Raw genomic sequence first — 20,875 nt, 5'->3', positions numbered from 1 at the left:
ACCATGCCTTTAAGTTACAGCTTTTTTTTTTCCTCTCTTTTTCTGTTTTGGCTAATTGTAAACAACAGTCTCCTAGGTTTGTCTACCTGTACTAGATGTGAATCACAGTTATCAAGTTTCTGCGTAGCTATCAGTAACTAGCTTATTTATCATTTTTGATGGCTGTGTTAGTAAGATTAACAATCTACCATTATCAGTTTATGAAGTTTATAGTATTGCTATATCAAAATAAAGAACTGCTGCTCAGGATATTCTTTTTTTTTGCCTGTCCTGGGGTTTGAATTCAGGGCCTGAGCACTACCTTGGACTTTCTCAAGGCTAGAGCTCTGCCACTTGAGCCACAGCACCACTTCTGGCTTATTCTATGTATGTGATACTCAGGAATTGAACCCCGGTCTTCATGCAGGCACTCTACCACTAGGTGAAACTTCTGGCCCCTCAATATATTCTTATTAGCAATTCAATTTCTTATTTTCTACCTATATTTAAAATTCACACTTGTATTTTTTTATTAAAGAATTTATTAACATCGATTTTTACATCATATTTCAAATGATGTACTTAACAATTAAATATTCAAGAAGGGGATCTCTGTATATAATCCCTGGCACTTAGATTTTAGAACATAATTAAAATTAGTTTGAGGGTTTGTATGTAGTAGATACAAAGAAAAAAGTGTTTAAGGACAGTGCCGGGGCTCTGAGTTCAAGTCCCAGGACTGTAATAAAATAAAATAATAATACTAAAAAAAATAAAAAGCACTTTTTTTTTTTTTTTTTTTTTGCCAGCCCTGGGCTTGAGCTCAGGGCCTGAGCACTGTCCTTGGACTTTCTCAAGGCTAGAGCTCTACCACTAGAGCCACAGCACCACTTCCGGCATTTTTCTATGTATGTGATACTGAGGAATCAAATCTGGGTCTTCATGCATGCTAGGCAAGCACTCCACCACTAGGCCAAACTCCCGGCCAGCACTTGTATTTTTTATGTGAATACACACATACTTTTTTTTTTCTTCGATTATGAGGCTTGAATTCTGGGCCTCGGCACTGTCCCTGAGCTTTTTATCTCAAAGCTACCACTTTGAGCCACAGAGCCACTTCTGGTTTTCTGGTGGTTAATTGAAGGTAAGAATCTCACAGACTTTCCTGCCTGGGATGGCTTTGAACCTTGATCCTTAGATCTCAGCCTCCTGAATAATTAGGATTATAGGCATAAGCTGCCAACAGCTGGCTTGTGAACTATATTTATAATTTATAACTTTTATGCAAGGTTTTGAGGTATCCAAGATAGCATTTTTATTTTTGGTTGATTTTATAGGTTCTTACTTGATTTTCATTAAGCAAATTCTGATTTAAATTTGTATTCCATAGCCGTTCTTTTATTTCATTTTTTTCATATGTCTTAATAAGCTTATATTTGCAGAACCTACTTAGTGTTTTTACTAGAGATACAAGTTCTTTCCAAGACTGAATCTCTATCTTCACAGATTTTAAATCCATCCATCCATCCTCCCTCCCTCCCAATTTTTTTTTTTTTTTTTTTTTTTTTTTGCCAGTTATTTCCTGGACTCAGGGCCTGTGCTTCAACCCTGAGCCTACTTGTGCTCAAGGGTAAAGTCTACCACTTGAGCCACAGCCCCTCTTCTGGCTTTTTCTAAGTAGTTTATTGGCAATAAGAATATTAGGGACTCTCCTACCTGGCCTGACTTCAAAACACAATCCTCAAATCTCAACCTCCTGAGTATCTAGGATTATAGCCTGAACCCTCTGGCACAGATTTTCAGTTCTGTAGAATACTTTGAGTGATTAGTTTGATATTTAGTATACATTGTAAATGGGAATAAAATACGTATTTCAATTCTATTGGATACGTTTTATGAGTTTTCTGATAGTGAGTGCATTTTGTAGATAATGAGACATGATGTATATAGTGAAGAAAGTACTTATGATTGGGTTGGAATTTGCTTTGAATCATTCTGTTATTTCTACTCATAAGCAGTTTTTAGTGGATATTTATTTCTCTTCAGGTTGGACCCACAGCTACTCAAGCCATGCAAGAATTTCTTACCCGATTACAAGTGCATCTGTCATCAACATGTCCTCAGATATTCAGTGAATTTTTGCTGAAGCTAGTTCATATACTTTCAACAGAAAGGTAAATTTTAGTGTACTGTTCTGTCCTGATTTAGAAGCAAAATGTAATCCTCCAAATACTATTATTTTTTCATTTGGGCAGAAGTTTATTAATGTGTATTCTTACTATTTCCATTTCATTTCATGGCAAATCTTTCAAGTCCCTCAGTAATGTAAAAGAAATAAAATACATCAAAGCTCCATGTTCTCTTAATGATTAGTCATTATAAACCTAGGTATAATTTATCTTGAGGGTATTTGTTATTTTGAAATATTAAACGAAAACTACTAGTAATTATGCGCGAGCGCGTGCGTGCGTGTGTGTGTGTGTGTGTGTGTGTGTGTGTGTGTGTTAAAGACAGGAAAAAGTTAGCTTAAAAGTAAAATAATATACTGGGCATCCTGTCAGTTCATCCTGTCACTTCCTCCTTTAAGGAGGCTGAGATGTGAAAGAGCTAGATTCAAGGCTAGCTAGGCATAAAAGTCTACAAGACCAGCTGAGTGCAGTGGCTCATGTCTGTAACCCTAGCTACTCAGGAGGCTGAGACTTGAGGATTGATATTTAAAGCTAGCCTGGGCACTAAAGTCTAAAGTTCTTGAGACTGTTACCTCCAATTAACCACCAGAAAACTGAAAGTGGCACTGTGGTTTAATGGGTACTGTGGTAGCCTTGAACTGAAGAGCTCAGTGACAAAGGCCAGGACTAGAGTTCAAGTCTCTTGACCCACCAAAAAAAAACAAAACAAAACAAAAATGGAGGGGCGCATGACGTCAACCAATCCTGGGGGCTTAAACTCGGGGCTTGAGCACTTTCCTTAGACACTGTTTTTTTTTTTTTTTTTTCCTTCTTTTCTTCTTTTTCTGTGTATGTGATACTGAGATATCTAACCCAGGACTTTTTGTTCATTCTAGGCGAGTACTCTGCCACTATGCTCCTGGCCCCCCAATAAAACCTTTTAATGGGAACTGGGGTGGTAGAGGGATTAGTTATTGAAAGGCATTAGATTAGACCCCTAGCACAGGGGGGAAAAAAAAAGCCACAACAAAAGCAACATTTTTTTTTTTTTTGGCCAGTCCTGGGGCTTGAACTTAGGGCCCGGCATTGTACTTGTACTTTCTTAAGGCTAGTGCTCTACCACTTGAGCCACAGCACTATTTTCAGCTTAGGAAATATTATTTCTGTGTAGGTGGTACCAGAGAATGAAACCCAGGGCTTCATGCATGCTAGGCAAGCACTTGACCACTAGGCCACACTTCCAGCTCCAAAAGCACCTTTTTATTATTATTAACTAGTGGTACCAGAAAGGAGTTACAGTTCTTTAAGTTAGGTTGTAAGAGCAGTGTTCCTTAATCAGTGTCACCCCTTCCATTTCTCCTTCCCATCCTTTTGTCACATTACATAGTTCATATATTTACATTTGCTTATCGTTCCTTCCTTCATTCATATGCACCCCTCCCCCCCATTTCTCTTCTCCTCCACTTTGAACCAGCTTCCTCAGATCTCAGCCTCCTGATTGGCTAGTATTATAAGCATGAACCACGAGTGCCCTTGTTCCCACCACTCCCTCTCCCCCCTCCCCCAGTCCTTGGTTTTGAACTCATGGCCTGAGCATTGTCCTTGGGCTTTCTTAAAGCTAGTGCTCTACCACTTGAGCCAGAACGCCACTTCAGTTTTTTCTTTTTTCTTTCTTTCTTTTTTTTAATGTGTGTGGTACCGAGGAATCGAACCTGGTTCTTCATGTATGCTAGGCATGTACTCTCCTACTGGGCCACACTCCTGGCCCCTCCTCAGCATTTTTAGGCAGTGTAATCCCAATTCCTTTCTTTCTTTTTGTAAAGGTTGAAATTTGGGACTATTTAAACACAATACACATGCCTGGGTATGGTGTGTAGGCAGCAGGAGATACGTAAAATGCTTGTGAGTGGATATGCACTGTTACCACCCTATTGTACATTCAGCTTGTGGCAGCCTGTTAGATATTTCAGTTGAGTTCTTCTTACCCATATATATGTTGCTGATATCTCCTTTTCTCATGGAATCCCTTTTCTGTTTTCCTGGAGAGATCTGTCGTATTGATTTCAGGATTTTTGGTTGCTTTAATTACTTCAACTTTATCTTGAATTCAAGAAAATGTATGGCTGGGTAGCTAAGTTGCTTTTTTGTTACTACATATAGGAGTGATACTTTCTAAAATTTGTTCTATCTTGGCTGTATGCAAGTTTTTCATTCAGTTTTTATATCAATTATTGAGATTCATATTTTATATAACGAATAGCTAATATATACAGTATCAATCATTAAGGTTGTATTAATTTAGGATCATTTCCATTGTTGAGTGTTTTTAATATTGAAATACTTTAGCCTGCAGCTTAACAATAATTGATTTACATATTTCTTAGTTTCCTGTTTTCAAGGCGGAATCATTTTAGGTTTTGTTTAAAAAGGCTACCTGAGGGTTGGGTAGAGTAGCCTAGTGGTAGAGTGCTTGCCTAGCATGCACAAAGCCCTGGATTCCATTCTTTAGTACCACATATCCAGAAAAAAGCCAGAAGTGGCTTTGCGCCTTAAGTGGTAGAGTACTGACCTTGAGAAAGCCTAAGGACAGTGCCCAGGTCCTGAGTTCAAGCCCCAGGTTTGTTTTTTTTTTTTGGGTGGGGGGGAGGCTACCTGAACAAGGAGACTGGAAAAGAGATGAAACATCCATCATCCAATGAGATGATGAATACCAAGAGCTTGTTATTCCTTAACTACCCATTTAATGGTAGCTGTTTTTTTCAAATCTTCAAGTTACTGATATTTTAATTTTTTCTCTTTTTCTGTAGGGGTGCCTTCCAGACAGGCCAAGGACCTCTTGATGCCCAAGTAAAGCTCTTAGAATTCACTCTGGAGCAGAATTTTGAAGTTGTTTCAGTTAGTACTATTTCTGCTGTGATAGAATCTGTCACCTTCTTGGTGCACCATTATATCACTTGCTCAGACAAAGTAATGTCTAGAAGTGGATCAGATAGCTCCGTGGGTGCTCGAGCATGCTTTGGGGGACTCTTTGCCAACCTCATTCGTCCAGGTGATGCAAAAGCAGTTTGTGGTGAAATGACAAGAGATCAACTCATGTTTGATTTATTAAAACTTGTTAACATTTTAGTACAGCTGCCTCTTTCAGGCAATAGGGAATTCAGCGCAAGAGTATCTGTGACCACCAATACAACAGATAGTGTTTCAGATGAAGAAAAAGTCTCAGGAGGCAAAGATGTCATTGGAAGCAGTACTACTATTCCAGGATCTCCTGCTTATGTCGCTGACTTAGTCTTAGCCAACCAGCAGATTATGAGCCAGATTTTGTCTGCTCTAGGCCTGTGTAATAGCAGTGCCATGGCAATGATAATTGGTATGTATTGAGAGTATTACTCTTACACTTGTTTCTGGTGCATCACCTGTATTTACCGTATAATGTAAAACAACTTTATTCTAAGATTCTTATGATTGATGTTTATTAATGAAGACTTTTGTAGAGTGACTTCTCATAAAACCAAGAATTGGAAATGTCTGATGCAGGCCATGAAGTCATCTGACAGAACAGACAGTGCTTCTTATTGGCTGCAAGTGACCAGTGATAATTTTATATGCTCCAGAGTGATGTTAAAGATAGCCAGATAGCCTTTTGCAAACATACGTTCCAAACCCCTTCATTAAATGAAAGTGGAATATAGAAAGATTTTATATGTCAGCCTAAAAAGTACTGGGAAATATCAACAAATGGACTTTTAGTTAATAATTTAAGAATGTAAAAGGATTAATTTCAAATACTATAATTTATATCTAAAAAATCCTGTAGGGATTTCAAACTGAAGAATTTGAAGTCACATTTTGTATTAGAGACCCATAAAATTTATTTAAGCTTATTTGCTATACTATGCCACATACGTCATTGTAAAATTTGTAAACTATTTAATTGTGTATCAATTTGGAAGCTAATATATTGCTTTAAGTTTTAAAAAACAATTGTAAATTTTCGTAAAACAATTTTTGATGTGTTTTTGCCTGTTTGTATTTCTTTCTTTGTCACATCTTTTTTATATTAGATGTTATGCATAATTAATTCTAATTCCACTTATTTTTCTCCTCATTTTCTTGAAATAAAGCTAGTCTCTCAACAAATTAGCTTATTTTTATTGTAAACAGCAATTGGAGCATTCCATGTAAAAAACATTCTCTCAAAAAAGAATTACTGGATATTATTATTGTACCTGCTTTAGACTAGGGATGTTATTTTCATGTGTGTCTGTGTTTGAATGTGTAACTGTTAGATTCCTAGCATCTTCCAGACCAAGAAAAGCTAGAAAAAACATAGGCTCTTCAGAGATTCTTATTATTGGTGTTTGAGGATCTAGGTTTTTTTTTTAAATTTTTTTTAATGTGCCATCTTTTATTTAAAATAGGAGCCAGTGGATTACATCTCACCAAGCACGAAAACTTTCATGGTGGATTAGATGCCATATCAGTTGGGGATGGATTATTTACCATACTGACAACACTTAGTAAAAAAGCATCTACAGTCCACATGATGCTACAGCCGATTTTAACCTATATGGCCTGTGGATATATGGGCAGACAAGTAAGTTCAGTATAGCAACAACTTCATAAATTAAAATAGTTTATGATATTCAAGTAGAGAAATATATCTATCATCTGAAATGATTTCTTATCTTATTTCTCAAAAATAGCATACTTGAATGTCAAATCAAATTTGGGGATTAATTTGACTCTTTTACCATCTTCTACCATTTTGTATTTGCATATGTTAGTGGTATATTTGAGGTTTTTTTTTTTTGCATTTTTTTTATTGTAATTAGTAAAAGGGTTACATGATATTTGCCAGATAGAAGGTGCATTAATTCACGTACATTGATACCCTTTCACATGTCTTGGGTACCCATTTCCCTCCCCCCCACACCCCCCTATATTAGAGTTTTGTATCAGTTTTTAAGTGCAAAGTCTTAAGATATTTTTTAAATTCTTAATTGACTTTTTTATATGTCAATATATAAATACCATTTCCTTATACTAGGAGATCATGTCAAATGTTGAACATTTTACCTAGTAGGTGTGAGGTCTAGATTCCTTTCTTAGAAAAGGGCATAGGAGTAAAGTTTTTTTTTTTTTTTTTTTTTTTTTGCTATTTCTGGGCTTGGACTCAGGGCCTGAGCACTGTCCTTGAGTTTTTCTCAAGACTAGAGCTCTACAACTTGAGTGACAGCACCACTTTTTTCTCTGTATATGGTACTGAGGAATTGAACCTGGGTCTTTGTGCATGTTAGGCAAGCACTCTACCACTAGGCCAAACTCCCAGCTGCAGGAGTAATTTTTATAAGTATTTATTGAATGTATGTATATGTATATGTATATATATGTATATGTATATATATATACATACATATATACATACACACACATATTTATCCTTTGGAAAATACAAACATATTTGAAAAAGTTTAAATTTTTCTAATGGTTTTCAATATGAAGCAAAACAAAGGAATATTCAGGTAGAATAAATTAAATGCTTAATATACTACTTAGGTTGAGAGAGGAGATAATCGCCTTTAAAAATTAATTAATTAATTTATTTATTTATTGTGGATCATGGAGCATGAACTCGACCTGGGGGTTGTCCCTGAAATCTTCAGCTCAAGGCTACCTACCACTCTACTCTTTTGCTAAGCACCACTTCCCATTTTCTGGAGGTTAATTGGAGATAAGAGTCTCAGGCCCTTTTGTGCCTGGGCTGGCTTTGAACCTTGAACCTCATAGCTTGGCTTCCTGAGTAGCTAGGATTACAGGTGTGAGCCACTGTTTTTCTGTTTGTTTGTTCTTACAGTTTTTTTTTTTTTTTTTTTTTTTTTGCCAGTCCTGGGCTTGACCTCAGGGCCTGAGCATTGTCCTTGGGCTTTCCTCAAGGCTAGTGTTCTACCCTGAGCCACTGCACCACTTCGGGCTTTTTCTACCTATGTGGTACCGAGGAATCGATGCTTCATGCTTGCTAGGCAGGCACTCTACCACTAGGCCAAACTCCCGGTCCCATGTTTTTACAGTTTTTTAAAGATTCAAGTAAGATTGCTTATTCTGGCAGATGATTTGCCTTTACTGTATTTAAGGCTCTTGGTTAAAAATAAACTTTGAAAAATATTTCATGCACTAAAGAGTATTTATTTTTTTAGGGCTCCCTTGCTACTTGCCAGTTATCTGAACCATTATTGTGGTTCATATTGAGAGTACTGGATACTAGTGATGCCTTGAAAGCATTCCATGATATGGGTAAGGTAAAATTCTAATTCCTATTGAAAGCTCATTGTATAGTAATCTGTGAAAGTCAACTTTGACATCATCTATGCTAACATACTTTTCATTGGTATTTCTCATAAATTTAGGTGGAGTTCAGCTCATTTGCAACAACATGGTTACAAGTACAAGGGCTATTGTGAACACGGCAAGGAGTATGGTATCAACTATTATGAAATTTCTTGATTGTGGTCCAAATAAAGCTGTTGACAGCACTTTGAAAACAAGAATACTAGCTTCTGAGCCAGACAATGCAGAAGGAATCCATAACTTTGCACCCCTGGGTAAGAAAAATGTTAACACATCATATTATTAAAAATTATTTAGTTTATTAGCTGGTATGAAGCAAGATTATTTCTTGAAGTTGGTTTGTGATATTAGACTATCAGACATTTTAATTATAACCAGTTGTTTTTTGTAAATTAGTTATCAAAATAATTGAGGGTTATGCAAGAATAAACTCATTTCCATTTTATTTGTAAGTGGAAGTATAGAGTTTATGGAATTAAATAAAAATTCATTTGCGAATTTACTGTTATTTTGAATGTGACTAGACTTGTTCTTCTTAAGCAATACTTAAATTTTTTTCTTTTTACTTTTTGGTGGTATATTCTGGGGCTTGAACTCAGGGGCTGAGCTTTTTTGCTCAAGGCTAACCCTCTTCTGCATGAGACACAGCTCTACTTCTGGGTTTTTAAATTTTTGTTATTGTTTTTGTTGTTTTGTTTTTTGTTTTTGATTTTTCCAAGTTTATTGAAGATGGGAATGTCATGCACTTATTCTGCCAAGGATGGCTTGGAACTAGACCTTGGACACTCTTAACTTCCTGAATAATCACATACATATTTAATAAAGTCATATATATATTTGTATTGATAATTCATAAACATTGACATTTCAGTATTACCCTTTTTTTTTCTTTTGGTGGGTCATGGGCTTGAACTCAGCCTGAACCCTTCAGCTGAAGGCTACCACCCTACCCTTGACCAAGCCCCACTTCCCTTTTTCTAGAGGCTAATTCCCTTTTTCTAGAGGCTAATTGAAACTCTCATGTGTTTGGTTGGCCAGTCCTGGGGCTTGAATTGAGGGCCTGGGCACTATCCTTGGGCTTTCTCAAGGCTAGTGCTCTACCACTTGAGCCACAGCAGCACTTTTGGCCTTTTCTGTGTATGTGGTACTGAGGAATCAAAACCAGGGCTTCATGTATGCCAGGCCATGCTCCTGGCCATTTTTTGGTTTGTTTTTTTGCCAGTCCTGTGGCTTGAATTTAAGCTCCTGGCCACTTTTGAGTATTCTTATTATTGCTCTTTATTTCTGCTTTGAAAGCTTTATAGCTTTGAAATTCTTTACTTATGCTCTGTGATCCATTAAGTTTTTGTTTTTATGATGTGATGGTCAAAGATGGGTTTTTGTTGTTGTTATTGTTGTGGGGCCTGGGTGCTGTCACTAAGCTCTTCAGCTTTAACCTCGCCCTCTACTTCTTTTTTTTTTTTTGGCCAGTCCTGGGCTTGAGCTCAGGGCCTGAGCACTCCCGGCCCATTGCCCTCTACTTCTTGAGCCTCAGGTCCACTTCTTTGTGAGTACACTTCACAATCATTCCTGGACTGTTGAAAGTCAAGTAGCACATCTGATATTCATATTTTCAGCTACTTTTTACAGCATCTCAACACAACTTTATCAGTATCATTTTATTTTATTTTTACAAGTCCTGAGCCTTGAACTCAAGGCCTGCGCACTCTCCTTGGGTTTTCCCAAGGCTGAAGTTCTACCACCTGAGCCACAGCACCATTTCTGGCTTTTTTTCTATGTATGTGGTACCGAGGAATTGAACCCAGGTCTTTGTAAATGCTAGGCAAGCACTCTGCCACTAGGTCAAACACCTGGCCCTATTAGTATCATTTAAATAGTTCACAAGTTTTTCTTTTTTTTTAAACTGCATTTTGCTTCAAGTTTATATGCTTTTTGGTATGTCTTCTGTAGGTACAATCACATCTAGTAGTCCTACTGCCCAACCAGCTGAAGTACTTTTGCAGGCTACACCACCCCATCGAAGAGCTCGCTCTGCTGCATGGTCCTATATATTTCTGCCAGAAGAGGCTTGGTGCGACCTTACTATTCACCTTCCGTCAGCAGTACTACTGAAAGAAATACACATCCAGCCTCACCTTGCATCTCTTGCAAGTGAGTGACAGAAGGATCATGGAAATAAAGTATAATTTAGAAAGACTTGGATATGACAAAAGTATTTAGGGGGATTAATAGTTCTACAGTGAAATATTATTATTAGATTGTGTAGTTGTTGTGCAGTTTTTAGTGAAATTGTCTTCAGTACCACTAAGTAATGATGAAATTCATTGAAATATAGTCCAGTTGTATATTATTTTACCATTTTATGCCAAGGGGTTTGTTTCTGTACATCTGTTTTTGGTTAGGTATTTTAGCTGTTTTGTCTGCTTGTCAGCATTTGTTCTGCAATGTGAGAGTATCATAAATTTATTTGTATGTCTTGTTCTGCCCTAATTGTAAGACATCTACCTCTGTGGGTACCTTTTGTTGTGTGGTTGTCAATTGTGGGGCTTGAACTCTTTGCCTCGGAGTTGTCCCTGAGTTCTTCAGCTGAAGGTTATCTCCTTGCCCCTTAAGCCACAGCGCCACTTCTCTGTTTAATGGAGATCAGAGTCTAACAGACTTCAGTGCTCAGGCTGGCTTTGATTCATGATCTTCAGATCTCAGCCTCCTGAGTAAGCCTTCTGAGTAGCTGCGATTAGAGGCATGAGCCACTGTGCCTGCTTTTTTGTTTTTGTTGTTTTTTTCTTTTTTAAATGTGTTATTTCTGGGACTTGAACTCAGTGGCTGGGTGCTACTTGTGAACTTTTGTGCTCAAAACTAGCACTCTACCACTTTCAGCCACAGCTCTGTTTCCAGTATTTTGGTAGTTAATTGGAAATATGAATCTTATGGCTTTACTTTCTTACCTGGGCTGGGTTTGAATCGCAGTTCTTAGATTTCAGCCTCCTGAGTAGCTATGATAACAGACATGAGTTGACTGTGGATAATAATAAGAATTGTTATTATTCTTTGGTGAGTCATAGGGCTTGAACTTGGCATGAGTGGTGTGGCATAGGTGGTGTCTCTGAGATCTTCAGCTCAGGGCTACCGCCACTCTACCCTTGAGCCAAGTCCCACTTCCCATTTTCTAGATGTGAATTGGAGATAAGAGTCTCAAGTCCTTTTGTGCCTGGGCTGCCTTTGAAGCTTGATGTTTAGATCTCAGCCTCCTGAGTAGCTAGGATAATTATTTTTTTAAACATTGTTATAGTATTTTGAAACTTGAATGAATTCTTTTTTTTTTTTTTTTCCTTTAGCCAGTCCTGGGGCTTGAACTCAAGGCTGAACACTGTCCTTGGGCTTTCTCAAGACTAGTATTCTACCACTTTAGCCACAGCACCACTTCTGGCTGGCTTTCTTTTCTTTTCTTTTTTCTTCCTCTCCTTCCTCCCCTGACATAGTGTCTTGTATATCCTCAGATCGAGATTCTCTTATTTCTGGGCTCCCTGTTTAGTCGAGATCACAGGCTTGTTCATTAACTATTTGCCTACACTGGCCTTGAACCTTGAACCATACTTATCCCTCTCAGATGGGGCATGTGCTTCTATTTCAGACCTGTTTTTGGTATTTTGAAACAGTATTACAGACCCATAGACTAGGCTGATGAGAAACTGGCCATGTAGTCCAGGTTGACCTCAAAATCAAAATATTCCAAGCACTGATTTTTGCCTGGCTTAAGCTTAAAAATTGATGTAACTTCTCTGTTATTGTAAGCCTGATGTTTAATTGGCACCAGTAAGTTGGTTATTTTATAATTGAAATTAAGGTCACAATATAAAGTTATTTTAGTTGGTAGCCATGTGTGTTGATGAGTAATAAAATAGTTTTTTCAGGGTGGATTCTTACTACATCATTAGAGTTCCATTAATTTCAATGATAATTAAAAAAAAACTGGTTAGGAAATTTCATTCAGTTTTAGAAGGGAAACAGAAGATAAGGGTTGAAAGCAGTATCTAAACTTGGATGTAAGCTTCAACTTAATGTTAAAATTTAAACGATAGTAGTAGTGGAATAAAAAGTTAGAAGCCTGCTCCGTGGCTCGTCCCTGAAATCCTTCCTACTCAGGAGGCTGAGATCTGAGGATCACAGTTTGAAGCCAGCTGGGGTAGAAAAGTCCCCATTTGACTCAATTAACTATTTAAAAGCCAGAAGTGGCACTGTGGATCAAAATGGTAGAGTGTAAGACTTGAGCAAACGAGCTAAGATTATTTCAAGGCCCAAGTTCAAGTTCCATATACCCCTATCCAAAAAGGAACAAAATGTAGAAAATAATTTTTTTTATTATCTTCTTTATTAAATTGTTATAATTTGCCAGTCTTGGGGCAGGAACTCAGGGCATAGTCATTGTGTCTGAGGTTCCCCCCCCCCCCCCCATGCCAGCACTCTGTATGACTTGAGCCATAGTTCTGCTTTCTTCAGTGGTTAATTGAAGAGTCTCTGCAGACTTTACTGCCTGGACTGCCTTCTTAGGTCCAAGAATTATAGGCATTAGCCAGTAGCACCTCTGTTAATTATTTTAAATTGTAATCTTTTACCATTGTTGTTGTTTGTTTTTTCTTTCCTTCCTTTTTTTTTTTTTGCCAGTTCTGGGGCTTTAACTTGGGTTCTGAGCTCTGTCCTTGGGCTTTCCTCAAGGTTAGTGCTCTACCACAGCACCACTTGAGGCTTTTTCTGTGTATGTGGTACTGAAGAATCGAATCTGGGTCTTTGTGCATGCTAGATGAGCACTCTACCATTAGGCAAAAACTCCTGGTCCCTTCGTAAACTATTTTAAATCGCAACATTAATTAAATCTATTTTCATATTGTATGTGACAATTTTGGATGAAATATGAATAGTAGAGTACCTATATAGATTTTTGTTTGTTTGTTTGTTTGTTTTTTCATTAGGGGAAGATTTAGTATGCTTGAATTGAACATCTTCAGTTTTTTCTTGGGATGAATATTATGGAGCTTAAGATTTTAAAAAATTATATTATGGATCAAAATTTTCTCTTTTATGGGGGTACTTGAGTATGAACTTCAGGCTGTATACTTCAACTTGCTTGATTTACTGGCTCTCTAACACTTGAGCCATTCTTATGGTTATTTGCTAGTTTTTTTGGAGACTGAGTCCTCTCTCTTTAGACTGGCTTCAAATTTTTACTCTCCCTCCCGATCTTGGCTTCCTGAGTAGCTTGAATTTGAGGCCTGAGACACCATGTCTGTCTCGATCAGGTCTATATTTGAGGTTGCAAAATAGTTCCAAAATTAACTGTTAAGGAAGTCGATGATGAAGTATGTTTTACTCTGGATTTGTGTGTGTGTGTGTGTGTGTGTGTGTGTGTGTGTGTGTATGTGGGTTTATAATAAATGTGATTTAAAACTGCTGTTAATATGGTTAAAAAATTAGCCTATGAAATCTGAAATCTAGTTTACCTGCTTGTTTATGTGATCAATTTTTCTTTTCTTTTTATAGCTTGTCCATCCTCAGTGTCTATTGAAGTGAGTGCAGATGGTGTAAATATGCTACCTCTGTCTACTCCTGTTGTCACAAGTGGTCTAACCTACATAAAAATTCAGCTTGTGAAAGCAGAGGTAGCTTCTGCTGTCTGCCTTAGACTACATCGTCCACGAGATGCCAGCACATTAGGCCTTTCACAGATTAAATTGTTGGGCCTCACTGCTTTTGGTACTACTTCTTCAGCAACAGTTAACAATCCCTTTCTTCCATCTGAAGATCAGGTTTCCAAAACAAGGTATATTTTTCCATTCCTAAAAACGAAATTCTTGGTGACTAAAAACACATTATTATTATTTTATTGTCAGTCGTGGGTCTTGAACTCTGGGCCTGGATGCTGTCCCTGAGCTCTTCAGCTCAAGGCTATTGCCCTACCTCTGGGCCTGGGTTTTGTCCCTGAGCTCTCCAGCTCAAGGCTATTACCTACCCCTTGAGCTGCAGCCCCACTTTGAGTTTTCTGGTGGTTACTTGAAGAGAAGAGTCTCACAGACTTTAGTGCTGGAGCTGGCTTTGAACCTTGATCCTCAGATCTCAGCCTCCTGAGTAGCTAGTATTATAGGTGTGAGCCACAGTGCCCAGCTTTTTTTGAGGGGGAGGGGTGCGGGTGGGTGGGTTTTGCCTGGGAGCTGTCCCTTAGCTCTTTAGCTCAAGGCTACCACCCTACCTCTTGAGCCACAGTGCCACTTCTGGTTTTATGGTGGTTAATTGGAGATAAGAGTCTCATCTACTTTCATGCTCAGGCTGCTTTTAAACCTCGATCCTCAGATTCAGCCTCCTGAGTAGCTAGAATAACAGATGTGAGCCATCAGTGCCTGACCATTTAAAAAAAAAATTGTGTATATTAGAAGTTCTTTTTTCCTTACGTGTTTATATGCACTTATAATTTAGGTGTACCCATTAAACAATAATTTTGTGGAAGCAGAACTCCAAGATACTAAAAATGTGACTTACAAGCTGGCTACCAGTGGCTCATGCAATCCCACCTATTCTGGAGGTTGAGATCTGAGGATGATAATTCAAAGCCAGCCCCGGCAGAAAAGTCCCCATGAGATTCTTTATCTCCAAGTAACAACTAGAAAATCAGACGTGGCACAGTGGCTCAATAAATAAAACAATAACAACAAAGAAGCCCTTAAAGACAGCACCTATTCCATGAGTTCAAGACTGACCAAAAAAGATTTTAAAACACGTTTATTAGCATAGTCAGTTGGTATTCCTATGTAGGTATAAAATTTGTCATTACTGTTGATTCTAAGCCACATGTATTATATATTTAATTCCCACCCTTCTCTCCCTCCCTTTCCTATCCTCCGCATAGTCCTTGAGCTTTCTCAAGTGTAGTGCCTGCCACTGGGACCACTGCACTACTTTTGGCTTTTTTTTTTTTTTTTTTTTTTTTTGGTATACCAAGGAATCCAACCCATTGCTTCATGCATGTTAGGCAAGTGCACTACCTCTAGGCCACAATCCTGGCCCCACTTCATCAGCTAACTTATTGTTGTTGCTGCTGTTGTAGTTGTTTTTTGGTCAGTGGGACTTGAATCCTGTGCCTGGCCATTGTCCCTGAGCTCTTCATCTCAAGGCTACTGCCCTATCCCTTGAGCCACCTTGCTATTTCTGGTTTTCTGGTGGTTCATTGGAGATAAGAGTCTTACGGACTTTAGTGCCCCAGCTGTCCTCAGATCTCAGCCTCTTGAGTAGCTAGGATTACAGGTGTGAGCCAACACACCCAGCTTATTATTATTATTATTATTTTTAATAGCTTGATCTGTGCTATTTAGGGCATGCTAACATCATTGAATTATTTCAGAGATAAAATTCCTTAAACTACCTGTGTTTACTTACATTTATTTTAGTATTGGATGGCTACGGCTATTGCATCATTGCCTTACTCACATAAGTGATCTGGAAGGAATGATGGCCAGTGCAGCTGCGCCTACTGCTAATTTGCTACAGACTTGTGCTGCCTTGTTGATGTCACCGTACTGTGGAATGCATTCACCCAATATTGAGGTTGTTCTTGTGAAGATAGGTCTGCAGTCTACTAGAATTGGTCTGAAGCTTATAGACATTCTTCTTAGGAATTGTGCTGCATCAGGCAGTGATCCTACAGGTAACAAATAACTTTTTATTTTAACCTTTGCATTTCTTGACAGTAATCACAGTGGAACTAAGTGATCTTTATCATTAACTGTTTCTGAAATTAATGTCTTTCATAGCTTTGTTATTATAATTTGTTTTGTTCTAATTTATGGAATTGTTTTTAACATAATATTATGCTAAAATATTGTGCAGATCTTTCCATTTCATGTATGCTTATTTAACAACCTTGTTCTTTTTATTCTTTTCATTTCTTGCAAGATTTAAATAGCCCTTTACTTTTTGGAAGATTAAATGGGCTCTCTTCTGACTCTACAATAGATATTCTTTATCAGCTCGGTACTACGCAGGATCCTGGAACAAAAGACAGGTATACACATGTTCATAGAATTTTGTAATGAATATAACTTACAATTTTTTATTCTTAAGAGATCTTGTAGAAGATAGTACTATTGTAATATTCTATTCAAATTAAAAGTTACACCAAGTACTTTGCAAACAGTTTAAGTATTGAGTGACTAGACATTCTCACGTCTTACGTGTATTATTTATGTTAGAGCATATTTATGATGTGAGACTCTATAAGTAATATAAACAATTCCAAGGTGGAGATTATCCCTTGGGTTTATTAATTCGTTTATTCATTCTTTCCTTTACTAGTGCTTGGCATCAAACTCAGAGTTTAACACATGCTAGTCAAGTTGTCTACCACTGATCTTCATACCCAATTTCCTGTAATCTTTTTTTTTCTTAATTTATATTTAAAATTGAGCAGTTACTAACTTGTTGTTTTCTGAATTATTAAGTAAATTTTGTTGTGCCTACCATGGTATTAGATAGTAGATGAAAAGTATATTGAATTCTGCTTTTTGCCCTCAGGTTGTGGAGATAAGCAATATCACCAGAAATGAAGAGTATAATATTAGCTTGGATTGAATGGAATGCTAGACAGGAAAGGCACAGATTAGTCCTTATAAATAATGTAGTACTTTTACTTATTTGTAATTAGATACTTTCATCTTTTCTTCATTCAAAATGTTTACTTTTTTTGTTTTCTCAAAGGAATTTTGTTTTTAGCTTAATTCCTTTAGAATATGAAGCAGGTTAGCTTCTTTTCAATTAAGGCTATTAATTTGCCAAATCAGAAAAAAAAAGTTTATGTTTAAAAATATATGGTAATTGGTTGAGGGGGTGAAGGTTGACGCCCGGCCTTATACTTGATAGGCAAGTGCCATACCAATTAAGCTGTGCTGCCCGAACCAGTTTTGTTTTTTTTTTTGCCCTCCCCCCGCCCCCCTTTTGTGGTTCATGAGGCTTGAACTCTGGGCCTGGGCACTGTCCCTGAGCTCTTCAGGTCAAGGCTACCACCCTACCTCTTGAGCCACAACCCCACTTCCCCTTTTCTAGTGATTAATTGAAGAATAAGAGTCTCAGGGTCTTTACTGCCCAGGCTGGCATTGAACCACGATTCTCAGATCTCAGTCTCCTGAATAGCAAGGATTACAGGTGTAAGTCAGCACGCCTGGCTTTTGTTTAATTATTTTTTAATATGATGTGTGTGTGTGTGTGTGTGTGTGTGTGTGTGTTTTGTCTTTGCCAGTCCTGAGCATTGTATTTGGGCTTTCTCAAGGCTGAAGCTCTACCACTTAGCCACAGCACCATTTCCAGCTTTTTCTACGTATGTGGTACTGGGGAATCGAACACATTCTTCCTCCATGTTAAGACAGCACTCTACAACTAGGACAAACTCATAGGCCAAACACAATCTTTGTGTGTTTTTGTTTTTGTTTTTTCCTGGTCCAGTATGGATACATGATCTTCTCTGGTCTCTGCCTTCCCATTTTATGGGATCAGAGGCAAGTGCTGTCATAGGAAGCCTGAATAGTTTTTGAATAATTGAATACCAATTTGTGTGAGAATTTCAGTTATAATAGACTTAAATAAGTTTTTGTTTTGCTTTTGTTTTTGGTTTTTTTTTTTTTTGCCAGTCCTGGGCTTAACCTCAGGGCCTGAGCACTGTCCTTGGCCTTTCTCAAGGCTAGAGCTCTACCTCTTGAGCCTCAGCACCATTTTCGGCTTTTTTTCTATGTATATGGTACCGAGGAATTGAACCTGGGTCTTCGTGCATGCTAGACAAGTACGCTACCATTAGGCCAAACTCCCGGCCCCTTAAATAAGTTTTAAATAGTGCTTTCTTTTTACATATCAAATTGCTTTGAAACTTTCAGCACATCTGTTTTAATATTTTGACTTTTCTTTTTCGTGACGAGAAATTAAACTTATTTTCTCTGTATAATACTTTTTTTTTTGGTGGGGGTGTGTTGGTTGTAGGGCTTGAACTCTGGACCTGGTCGCTGTCTCTGAGCTCCTCAGCTCAAGGCTACCACCCCACCCCTTGAGCCACAGCACCATTTCCAGTTTCCTGTTGGTTAATTGGATATAAGAGTTTCATGGACTTTACTGCCCAGGCTGGCTTTGAACTGTAATTCTCAGATCTCAGCCTCCTGAGTATCTGGGATTAGAGGCATGAGCCACTTTGCTTGGCTTTCATAATACTTTTTATAGCACGAAAGTTAAATCTTTATGATAAACACTAATGAGCTATACACCGGTGACTTAAACCTATAATCCTAGTGTCTCAGGAGACTGAGATCATAGTTCATCGCCAGCCTGTGCAAAAAAGTGTGAGACTCTTATCTCTGAAATTCTTCATTTCCAATTCAGGCAAAAATGAGAAGTGGAGTTGTGGCTCAGGTGGTAGCTTTGAGCAAAACTATCCAGGTACAGGGCTGGGAGTTTAGCCTAGTGGTAGAGTGCGTGCCTAGCATGCACAAAGACCCAGGTTCCATTCCTCAGTACCATGTACATAGAAAAAACCATATGTAGTGCTATGGCTCAAGTAGTAGAGTGCTAGCCTTGAGAAAACCCTAGGACAGTGCCCATTCTCTTGAGTTCAAGGCCCAGGACTGGCAAAATAATAATAATAAACTATTGGCAAAAAAAGAAGATAAGAAAAAAATATACAGGCACAGCACCTAGATTCTGAGACCAAGCCCCAAGACTGGTGCTCACATGTATGCATACAAGTGCGCACGCATACACACACACACACACACACACACACACACGTGCGCGCACGCACGCATGCATGCACACACAAAACTAATGCTAATGACAAGAATTATTGGCTTTCCATTGAACAAGGAAATGTTACTTATCCCAACTTGCCTCTTTTTGTTCTTTTTTGACTTGTCCATTTTCTTATCATATAAAATTAATATTTTGTAAGTTTTTCAGTTGTTGGGCAGGCTGAGTGAAGATACATTAAATGCCTCTGTGTATTTCCTTTAATTAGTAGCATAGAGTCTTGTGTTATAAGCTATAAATGTGAAATGTGTGTTAAAAAACTGACAGTAGGGCCGGGAGTTTGGCCTAGTGGTAGAGTGCCTGCCTAGCATGCACAAAGACCTGGGTTCGATTCCTCGGCACCACATACATAGAAAAAAGCTGGAAGTGGTGCTGAGGCTCAAGTGGTAGAGCTCTAGCCTTGAGATAGTCCAAGGACAGTGCTCAGGCCCTAAGCTCAAGCCCAGGACTGGCAAACAAACAAACAAACAAACTGACAGTAAATCTTAGCTTTGTTGTTGTTGTTGTTCCTAATTCTTTTTATTTAAATAGTCTTTTTTCTTAAGTAGTCGTTTGTCTGGGTTTTAGCTCTTGGGGATTGGGAGGAAATATGAAGATACATTGATATCAACAAGATTCTGACAATATCTAGCAGTAATTTGTTAAAGTAGAGAATAAACTTTGTTTTCCTTGTAATTATAAACATTTGCACATTTTGTTACAATTGCAATAAGAAATAAACAGTACTTGTATACTGAGTTGTAGTTGTGTTATCTCAAACCTGTTAATTAAACTTTATTTAAAACCTGGAGCCACTATGTTGTTGTTGTTACTCTTAAATTTTGTTTTTCTCTTGTCTTAGATTTAAAAGATCAAGTACAGTTGATATAGTGATAAATATTTTGTATACAAGAAAGGTGCTATTCATATCAAATATCAGTTAATGCATTATTGGAATTCATTTTATTATTTTAAGAATTCAAGCCTTGCTGAAATGGGTCAGTGATTCTGCAAAAGTAGCTGCTATGAAGAGAAGCGGCCGGTTGAGCTACGTGAGCCCTAGCTCTTCATCAATAGAATATGGTCTTCTGATGCCATCCCCTTCTCATTTACACTGTGTAGCAGCAATCTTGTGGCATAGCTATGAACTGCTTGTAGAATATGATTTACCTGCACTGTTGGATCAAGAACTTTTTGAGTAAGTATGATTATAACATTCACCTCTGTTCCACACTTGTAGATCACAGTAGCTTTTCATTTCATTGAGCATTTTTCAGTCTGTCAGGATAAAAATAGAACTTTGAACATAGTGAACTTAATGAAAGTAATTTTAAAAGGAGCTGTCATAGTTTCCTTTTTCTGTTTTCTTTCTCATTTTTGCCATGTTAGTAATTGAACCTTAAAATCCTTGGCTATCTTAGGCACCTTTCTGCAACTATGTCCATCTTCTTATTTTGAGATGCACTAACCAACCATGTTGCCTGCTTGGTTTGTGAAAGCAGAATGATTTGTGTATTTGTTTTTATAATACTTTTTAAATTGCATTCTTTGATATGTAATGTAAAAATATGGAGGAA

The 20,875-nt window shown here is 37.8% G+C and overlaps 1 protein-coding gene across 10 annotated transcripts in view; it reads left to right on the top strand.

The window, feature by feature from the left end:
• Birc6 (baculoviral IAP repeat containing 6) overlaps nt 1-20,875 on the top strand; it is a 186,928-nt gene that overhangs the window by 99,022 nt on the left and 67,031 nt on the right. For all 10 annotated transcript variants that reach the window (XM_090337185.1, XM_090337184.1, XM_090337183.1 and 7 more), the window contains exons 45-54: nt 2,026-2,153; nt 4,955-5,517; nt 6,569-6,744; nt 8,345-8,441; nt 8,555-8,749; nt 10,446-10,646; nt 14,031-14,310; nt 15,929-16,185; nt 16,434-16,542; nt 20,275-20,496. In XM_090337185.1, coding sequence (XP_090193311.1) covers nt 2,026-2,153; nt 4,955-5,517; nt 6,569-6,744; nt 8,345-8,441; nt 8,555-8,749; nt 10,446-10,646; nt 14,031-14,310; nt 15,929-16,185; nt 16,434-16,542; nt 20,275-20,496 — 2,228 coding nt within the window. The remainder of the gene's footprint in view (nt 1-2,025; nt 2,154-4,954; nt 5,518-6,568; nt 6,745-8,344; nt 8,442-8,554; nt 8,750-10,445; nt 10,647-14,030; nt 14,311-15,928; nt 16,186-16,433; nt 16,543-20,274; nt 20,497-20,875) is intronic.

This window comes from Megascapheus bottae, chromosome 7 (assembly GCF_031878675.1).
Source record: "Megascapheus bottae isolate mThoBot1 chromosome 7, mThoBot2.hap1, whole genome shotgun sequence".
In the NCBI taxonomy this organism is placed as follows: domain Eukaryota; kingdom Metazoa; phylum Chordata; class Mammalia; order Rodentia; family Geomyidae; genus Megascapheus; species Megascapheus bottae.
Note: the sequence above shows the minus strand (reverse complement) of the source record. Positions and strands in the feature narration are given on the sequence as shown.